Here is a 10,019-nt window from a genome sequence, read left to right as displayed (position 1 = left end):
TAATGGTACTAATAACATTTTTTTAATAGATTATAAAATAATTAGCAAAAAAGTGGAGTTTTTTAATTTTCATACAGTAAATAATATCTCCACTGCACACCACTAATTTATAAACAAAAAAATAAGATGAGATGTAATAAACTGCAGAAAAATAACAAAATAATTAGCAAAAAAGTGATGTAATTTTCATACAGTAAATAATATTTAATAAAGTTCCACCAAATTAATAATTCGTGCAATACTATGTGAGGGTGATTTTTGAACTATGTTTATAGAAAGTTGTCACAATAAATTAAAGATCATGTTTTTAGAACGCAAATGCTGCAGGCGGCTGGACAGAGCAGTATTTTAAATGTTGAAAAGAATGCGTTTCACCAGAGAAACCGAAAAAAATATATGTATACCGGTAACATCAGTCGAAGCGCCTATATACGAAGGCTGGCATGATAACAATATAGAAATGGCTTTTCGAAACACCAATATTAATTTCGAAAACAATATGTCTGTTAAATATTATCTCAGTGTTTTACGCATCTGGTTTTGAAGATTTGGAATGTAAAATAGTGCCCACACTAATAAATAATCGCGCCAAAATTTAATTTTCTGTAGTTGCAAGGATCGCAATTGCATTTCGTATTTCTTTCCAGTTTTGATCGTCGCAACGGTTGCAGGTATTTGTAGTAAGTTTAAGTAGTTAGTAAGTTTACTTAGTTAAATTTTAAATAAGTGAATATGGAGGTAAGTTCTCTTAAAAATGAATGTCAATTATTTAATTTAAATAATTTCAATTATTCAATTTAAATAATTTTATTTTTATTTTATTTTAATTTAAATATTTCAAATAATCAGTTATAGTTTTTTTTTAGATAAATTTCAAAATCGGTACCATTATATTTTGTTGATGTTGGGGGGTTTCTCAACTCCTTTCGAAGTATTTCTCAACCCCTTTCGAAGTATTTTATACTTCGAGGAAAAATAAAAAAATTAAATGTATTCAGAAAACAAAAACCAATGGTAAACAAATATAAATTAAAAATAAAATTCTTCTTACTCCGTAATCAATAATAAACTAAAATATATTCTATATAAATTTTATATAAATGAAAAACAAAAATGAACACTAATTAATATTGTATGAAAATGTTATCTGTTTTGGAAGTCCAAGCCGCGGCAGCTATTTGGTTGGATCTGGAAACATCAGCGTAGTCGGTTGGATAGGTTGAAAAGAAATTCGAATACACTGACAAATAAAAATAACTGTTGACTTGACACACAATAGAAATTTAATCCACTGATAATATTGAACTGATAACAAACACTGAAAGGAACTGAATGTATTGATTGCAAGTAACTGAATGAATGAATTAAACCAAAATGAATGAAAGCCACGGAATAAATCGACTCGAACACTGAAAGTAACTGAACGAATGAAAGGCACGGAAAGAATAGACTTGAATGGTAAAACTATTGCCTGCATCGGCCTTTTTATGAGTCAGAATTGCCCGATTGCCTAAATTTGAAACGTGTTGTCCAAGTAGAAAAACAAACCTTTTACAGGTCCGACAACCTACACAGGTGCGGCGCAAACATTTTCCCCCGACTAAAAGGTTAGCCTTTTATACTTCTGAAAATACTCGAAATTGGTACATAGTGAACAACCTCATGATTAGGAAGGATAGAATTGCCAAAATAAATTCAAACTTTCATTCAGAGTAGATCGGTTACGGAAGCCTGACCTCGCGCCAGGGTCCCGCTCTCACAACCTACCACATTCACACAATCTAGATTGCGGAAGTTTTATTTTCGCGCCAGGGTCTAGATTTTTGGACATTTACAAGAATCTTCCAGAGACTATGAGGGGTGTTCTCATCGCCCTGGAGATTGAAAATTTGGCAAAACTATATATAGAAGCAAATATATCATGAGATAGAAAAGTTTTTTTTTTTGAAATGATAATTCAGATATAAACTATTGAATAGGTAGGGGGCATAGTTTGACAACAGGCCGCTTGATTAGGGTATTTCCCGTTTTTACCAATGCTACTCGAACCACTCCATCGGAGCCCGGAAAAACCTCTTCAACTTTTCCCAACCCCCAATGGAGCGGACGCGCATTCTCTTGTTTTACAACTACCAAATCACCCTTTTTAATAGGATTAGTGACTGTATTCCATTTCTGTCGGACCTGTAGCTCGGTTAGATATTCCACATTCCATCGCTTCCAGTAAGAAGCGACAATATGATCTAACAATTGTTTTCTTTTAGTCAAATTCAAGTTTTCATAGTCAACGGGCAAATCCGACAGAGGCTCTTGCATTAAGAAGTGCGCAGGCGTAAGAGGTTGAGGATCCGATGGATCATTGCTCAGCCAACATAACGGTCTTGAATTCAGTAAGGCTTCGATTTGATTGAGGACTGTATTAAACTCTTCGTAGGATAAAATTTGCAACCCTATAACTTTAAACAAATGGGTCTTCACTGATTTAATATTCGCCTCCCATATACCTCCAAAATGTGGGGCAAACGGTGGATTAAATTTCCATTCAATGTCATGTAAAACCAATAATTCATTGAAACGCTTTTTATACTCTTCGGAATTTAGGAGAAGGAATAAGGAATCAAGAGTATTTTTGGCTCCTATAAAATTGGTTCCACAATCGGAGTAAATACATTTGATAGGACCACGCCGGGCTAGGAATCGTTTCAAGCAATCTAAAAATGTATCGCTTGTTAAATCTGAAGCTAATTCGAGATGTATCGCCTTAGTGGCTAAACAGATGAACAAGCATATATAAGCCTTGTAGGTTCGAGCGCCTCTGTGACGACTCATGGAGATATTGAAGGGGCCTGCATAATCAACGCCGACGTTTAGGAAAGCTCTACTGGCTGTTATGCGCGGTACTGGTAAGTCGCCCATGAATGGAAAAATGGGTTTCGGATTCTGTCGAAAACAAGTTATACACTTGTGAAGACGATTACGAATTATTGCACGAGCCGACAAGATCCAATATTTTTGCCTCAATAAAGATAATACTAAGTTTGATCCAGTATGTAAATTATTAATATGGTAGTAATCTATGAGACAATTTACTACTTGGTCTTTTTTGGCAAAAGAAGTGGATTGTTATTAGTTGTTAATCCTAATCTACCTTTAACGCGTAAACAATTATTAGAATCCAAAACCAAATTTAGTCGGCAAAACTTCTTCGAACAAGACTTTCCGTTCGTTAATAGTTTGAATTCTTCGGGAAAATGATGTTCTTGGACTAATCGAATAATAATTACCTCGGCTTGTTTCAAATCTGAAGTCAAAAGTCGGTTTCGATTTGTTATAATTTTACAAAACTTCAATATATAAGCGAAAATTCTTACAAGTTTGCACCAATTAGAAAATTTTTGCGTTAATTCATATAAAGGATTGATCGGTGGTATGACACTCTTTACTATTAGAGCGTTAGCTTTTCTTTCTTGATCAATATCTCCGGAAGGTTCAACCGTTTTTGCAGGCCAAGTTGATATAGGACCGTTTAACCAATCCGGCCCAAACAACCAATTCTTATGTTGGATAAAATCCTTAGGTCGAAGACCTCGAGAAACACAATCGGCTGCATTTTGATTAGAAGGAATGTGAAGCCATTGTGCATTAGGAATGAGATCCCGTATTTTTGTTACCCTATTGGCTACAAATGTTTTCCAACGAGTAGCCGGTCCTGCTAACCAGTGAAGGACAATCATAGAATCGGAAAAACAGTAAATAGAATCAAAATCTATACTATGTTGGTTATTCGTTAATATAAAATTCAGAAGTTTTGACAGTAAATGACAGGCACAAAGTTCAAGCCTGGCTAATGTTTGGTTTTTAATCGGTGTTACACGCGATTTTGAAATCAACAAGAAATTCGGATTGCCAAGAGATTTAATATAAACTACCGCTCCATACGCTTGCTCTGAGCTATCCGCGAAACCAAATAATGTACATTTGTTTTGTTTTGACGTTTCGAGATAACGCGGAATCTGATAGTTATTAAGATGCTCTAATTCGGAATATACGGCTAACCATGATGTAATAATAAATGATGGTAATTCCTCATCCCAATCGATTTTTAATGTCCAAATTTTTTTCAATAATATTTTATCTTAACAACTATCGGAGTTAGGAAACCCAGAGGATCCCAGATTCGCGCTATTACTGAAAGAAGTTGTCTCTTTGTCCATTTTCTCCACGTAAGCTTTATTTCGAATGAAAAATTATCTGATAAGGGATCCCATTTTAATCCCAATACCTTTGTAGAAGATTCCATTTGAAAATCCGATTTAGAGAAATGTTTATTTTGTACATCAGAATCAGGAAAAAGTTTACGCAGATTAGAATTATTAGATTCCCACTTTTTTAATTCAAAACCACCAGACGATAATACAGTCTGCAAACCCTCGCAAATGGTTTTAGCGCTATCCAAGGAGTCGATACTTGTAACCACATCATCAATATAGACATCGTTCTCAAGAATTCTAGAAATAGATTGAGAATATTTGGAACATTCGTCTCGGGATAGTTGTTTGATGGTTCTGATAGCTTGAAAGGGAGATGATGATAGACCAAAAGTTACGGTATTTAATTCATAGATGCCAATGGGTGCATCGGGAAACGGTCTCCATAAGATTTTTTGATATTTTCTATCTTGTTTACGAACCCAAATATTACGATACATTTGTTTGATATCAGCTGTTAATGCTATAGGCCCGAAACGAAAATTTAGAAGGATTGAACAAATGTCGGTTTGTAATTTAGGACCAACATGCAAAATTTCGTTCAAGGAAGTGAATTCTGAATTTTTCGCAGATGCATCAAACACAACGCGTAAAGGCGTGGAGGAACTTTCTTTTTCGACTGCGAAATGTGGAATATAATATCCATTTTTTATTTTAATAAAATCATCGACTTCATGATCTACCGGACAATAATCGACAAAGGATAATTGGTTTTGAGTCAGGTAATCTTCTATGACGGCGGCATATTTTTTATGAAATTCGGGATTTTCAAAAATTTATTTTCAAGCATGTGGTATCGCTTTAAGGCTAAATGAAATGATTTGTATAAATTTCTGCCTTCACTTTTAAAAGGCAGCGCTACTACATATCGTCCATCTGGAGATCGCGTAGTAGTTGTAGTAAAATGGTTTTCGCATAAATCATCGTTAGAAGAGGGGATTATTTCGGGAATGTCTTCTAATTGTAAGAATTTATTCATTTGTAAATGAAAATCTGAATCTGAAACATTACATAAATTAGTAGAAGTGCCGGTATTTTCAAATAAATCAGGAATGGAACCTAATATTAGATAACCCAACCGGGTTTCTAGGGCCACAGGTAATCCTTTATCATTTTTAACCTGATTAGTGCCAAGAATTTCGCCGAAAACATCGCAACCCAAAATTCCGTCGACCTCCTGGGGTGTATGAAAGTTAGGATCCGCTAAAGGATAATTCAGAAATGTTTTGATGGATGAAATCGGAATGGTAATTTGTGGTTGCTTTCCCACTATCTCGTGTACTACGTATGCACAGACCGATAACTGATAAGAATCAATTAAAGATTTCAAAGTGAAATTAACTAATCCAATAACTTTATGTGACGAATTGCCTAACCCGATCACTTGGGTTGATATTGGAAGAATTTGTAAATCAGCCTTTTTGCACCAAGTTAATGTCACAAAATTTCTATCGCTTCCCGAATCAATAATTGTACGTAATAAAATGTTTTCTTTTCTAGTAGTAACTTTTACTACTGCTGTCGGCAATATGGTAATATGATGTGCGATTTTGTTTTGATTAAATGCGCATAAAACCGTACTATTTGATTTGGAATTAGAAAGATTATTTTGATCCGTACTCGCAAAATTGCTGCCAGTATGCAATAGCGAGTGATGTCGTTCGTTACATAATAAACAGGTTTTATTCGATCGACACGTAGTCGTTATCTTATGACCCAAACAATTGTCGCATAAGTTTAATTTTTGAATAAGGGATCGCCTATCAGGTATACTCAATGATAGAAATTTGAACAAGTAAACACTCTGTGTTGTTCCCGACACACAAAGCATTTGTTATCATATTTATCTTTTAACAAAAATGACCGGCTAATTTTAGTGTTTTTGTAATTGGGTTTGTCATTAGTGAAATTGTTGGTCATACCATATACTTGATTTTTTGCCTGTTGTGACTTTTGAAGAAAATGCAGGAGGTCTTGGTATTTGGGAAACTCACCTTGATAAAAATGCTCGAATTTTTCTTGTAAAACGGATCGAGTTTCGAGAATGCCAGTGACGTAATAAGGAAATCATAGGCGTCGGGAATATTCAATTGGGAGAGCGCTTGCACCGCGGTATCGAATTTTTCCAGGAATGAATTTATTTGTCCAGATGAAATGGTTTTGAATGACAATAGTTGTTTGAAATAATTGGTGGCTAAGTACCGTTTATTTTCGTATTTTTTTATGAGCGCTTCCCAAAGAATTTGATAATTATTTGCGGTCGGTAGTATAGAATGAAATATTTTTAAAACCGGACCCTGTAACGCTCCTTTTAAAAAATGAAATTTTGAAACATTATCTAACTCGGTATTTTCATGAATTAGTGAATTGAATGTTTCATAAAATAATGGCCATTGTTGAATATCTCCTGAGAATTTAGGTACTTCAATGGACGGTAAATGTTGTTTGGGTACTATGTCTTTAATTGAAGAACTATGCGCATTTTTATTATCTATAATTTCTCAGCGTGTTTTATTTTGGCATACATCGTTTCAAGGGCCTTTATTGCGGAATATTCCGGAATGAAACTAGGATTATCTAAATATTTTAATTTGTTTATTTCATCGCACAATTGAATAAATTGTTCACGAGCATTTTCAGTAATATATAAATTTTCAAGAAATTGTGTCTTATTTGAAGATACATCAATCTGTTGCGATAGATCGTACGTTTCTTGCACAATTGAAAAGTACATCTCTCTCTTGGCGGTTAGACGTGCAATTTCTGCACCAATATCGATTTTAGGCGCCATTATATATATTTTTGTTTTCTGTATACACCCAATTAATCCTAATAATAATTAGGATCCGGCTCGAAGGACCAAATGTTGATGTTGGGGGGTTTCTCAACCCCTTTCGAAGTATTTTATACTTCGAGGAAAAATAAAAAAATTAAATGTATTCAGAAAACAAAAACCAATGGTAAACAAATATAAATTAAAAATAAAATTCTTCTTACTCCGTAATCAATAATAAACTAAAATATATTCTATATAAATTTTATATAAATGAAAAAACAAAAATGAACACTAATTAATATTGTATGAAAATGTTATCTGTTTTGGAAGTCCAAGCCGCGGCAGCTATTTGGTTGGATCTGGAAACATCAGCGTAGTCGGTTGGATAGGTTGAAAAGAAATTCGAATACACTGACAAATAAAAATAACTGTTGACTTGACACACAATAGAAATTTAATCCACTGATAATATTGAACTGATAACAAACACTGAAAGGAACTGAATGTATTGATTGCAAGTAACTGAATGAATGAATTAAACCAAAATGAATGAAAACCACGGAATAAATCAACTCGAACACTGTAAGGAACTGAAAGTAACTGAACGAATGAAAGGCGCGGAATGAATTGATTTGAATGCCAAAAACTATTGCCTGCATCGGCCTTTTTATGAGTCAGAATTGCCCGATTGCCTAAATTTGAAACGTATTGTCCGAGTAGAAAAACAAACCTTTTACAGGTCCGACAACCTACACAGGTGCGGCGCAAACACACATATAATCAATACAGCCAAAAAATCGGAAAAAAAATTAATATTGGAAATAAGAACAAAACGTACGAAATACAAAATATGTTTTTAAATATATCAAAGACATATTTTTGAAGAATTATAAACTAAACAGAAATAACTGACAAATACAGGCATATTTTTAAAGTACTACAAATTAAAGAGAAATAACTTATTAATATTAATTACTTAATGACTAATAATAATATATTAAAAACTCAAAAACTAATAAAAGAAAAGCGCAGGAGTATTGACGATGGAATGACAAATTTAGCAGGAATAAATATTTAAAAAGAAAAACGTACAGATAATTTAAAAAAAAAACTAATATTTTGCAAACAAGATATTCCTAAAAACATAAAATATATATACTGATATAAAAAAAATTAGAGAAAACTATTTCCTACGATTAAAATTCATTTATGAGACATTCTTGTTTATTATCTCTGCATTTAAAATAGTTATTTTGCTATCTAATCAAAGTTGCATTTGACGAAATCTTAGATTAGTTTGCGTTCGGAACCGCGTGAGCGCTGAATGAACTGTATGGTAAGGTGTGCCGGCACCCTTACAACTTACTCTGCTCTCCGTTTGCTTGCTTTGTAATCTATGTCGTGCGGTGAATCACTTTGCATTATTTTCAACCATGTGTTTTTATTATGTCAATTTGATTCTGTTTAAATTCAGTGTTTTAATGTACGATTAATGACCTAAATTGGCGATAAAATTATTTACAGGCTTTCGGTTAGTATTTTGGTGTGTCGTAGTTTCGTGTATTTATTAAATCTGTGAAGAAATAACATTTGACAGCTTTCTATTCTGCATTCTCTTTTATTTTATTTGCGAAATATTCGTTTGCAACGTTCTTGCTTTTTGCTTATTGCTTATTGATTTAAGTTTAAACTAAACGTTTGAATCATTTATCAGATTATTGAGTACGTATTCACTAATTTTTTTTATCGATATTGTTTCAATGCATATGCTAGTTATATTTTAACAATTTCTTATATGAGCATTTCATGTTTTCTTTCTTTTCATCAGATTTTCATATTTATATTTGTATATATCCAATATAATGTTTTATAATTTCAGATGTTGATAATGAAACACTATTCATGATGAAAGGTATTGTGAATGTTTTGGCTGTATGGCTGTTCGAAGCAATTTGGGTAACAGATTCTTAACGTAAGTGCCTTTATGTTTTTCATATCAATCTGGAACACTACAATCAAACACTCAAATTATCAACTAAAACAGTAACAGTTTATAAACTGATATGTATCATATATGCAACTAAATGGAATTACAAATGTTCATTCAATAACATTCCTTGCTTTTTTCTGCAATTTATTGTATTGTTCCTCAGTATACTCACACCTTATCGGTGTCCTGTATGGGGTAGACAAAGTTCTAATGGTTAACCTGAAACTCCTCTAAATGTAAAACTGATACGTTTTCTCTTTCTTGATTTGCTGTATTAAATATATTTATGAATTACCCACTACCCAGTAAGCATGTGATGTTGCAACAATATTCTAATCCCTGCCAACATCCCCACTTTGACAATAAACCAATGTGGTGTAGATGTTCGTTTAAAATTGCAATTGTGATATAGCGATCGGTCGTTTTTTGTGAAGGCTATCAAAGGCTTTATTTATATTGAGAGAGAATCGTTACATCAAATTATCTTATATTTTAGAAATTTTAATAAGTGTACATTTTGTTAACATTTCTAAAGTTTATCTGTGATACTGCGACGCGGCGCTTACGCGCTTCGGTGTTTTTTCTCTGAAATAGCCGCGTAGCATGAGTGCTTTAAAAAAAATTCAAAATTTTCAAAAAAAAAATCGAGACAAAAAAAATTCCAATTTATCAAAAAAGTCTATTTTTTTTTTTAAAAAATTTCAAAAATCTCATTTTTTCAAAGTTTTTATTTAAAAAAAAAATTAAATAAAAATGGAAATTACGTACTAATTATTTTGATATATGTTAAAATTATTTCAATTTAATAATTTAGTATAAATAAATAAAAAAATTATTAGTATTGCCCGAAATGCTTTTACTGATGGCGTGAGGTTTGAATAGGAATGCTCAAAAATAATTTTTTATCCGCAAATATATATTTTAATAATCTAATCATAAACAAAATATTTATCAAAAGATGCTTAGTTCTAATTCTATTTCTTGT

The 10,019-nt window shown here is 32.6% G+C and overlaps 2 protein-coding genes across 2 annotated transcripts; both read right to left on the bottom strand.

Annotated features, from left to right (window-relative positions):
- Positions 1-1,968: 1,968 nt before the first annotated feature.
- LOC113380574 lies at positions 1,969-2,916 on the bottom strand. Its single transcript, XM_026619759.1, has one exon. The coding sequence runs from the start codon at positions 2,914-2,916 to the stop codon at positions 1,969-1,971; it is 948 nt and encodes a 315-aa protein (XP_026475544.1).
- Positions 2,917-3,089: 173 nt separating this feature from the next.
- On the bottom strand, positions 3,090-3,734 carry LOC113380573. The gene has a single exon (XM_026619758.1). It carries the CDS (start codon positions 3,732-3,734, stop codon positions 3,090-3,092), a length of 645 nt encoding a protein of 214 aa, XP_026475543.1.
- Between the last annotated feature and the right edge of the window lie 6,285 nt (positions 3,735-10,019).

This window comes from Ctenocephalides felis, unplaced genomic scaffold (assembly GCF_003426905.1).
Source record: "Ctenocephalides felis isolate EL2017-DRISC unplaced genomic scaffold, ASM342690v1 CF-g0.4_SCAFFOLD_02224, whole genome shotgun sequence".
In the NCBI taxonomy this organism is placed as follows: domain Eukaryota; kingdom Metazoa; phylum Arthropoda; class Insecta; order Siphonaptera; family Pulicidae; genus Ctenocephalides; species Ctenocephalides felis.
This window is presented reverse-complemented; position numbering and strand designations above follow the sequence as displayed.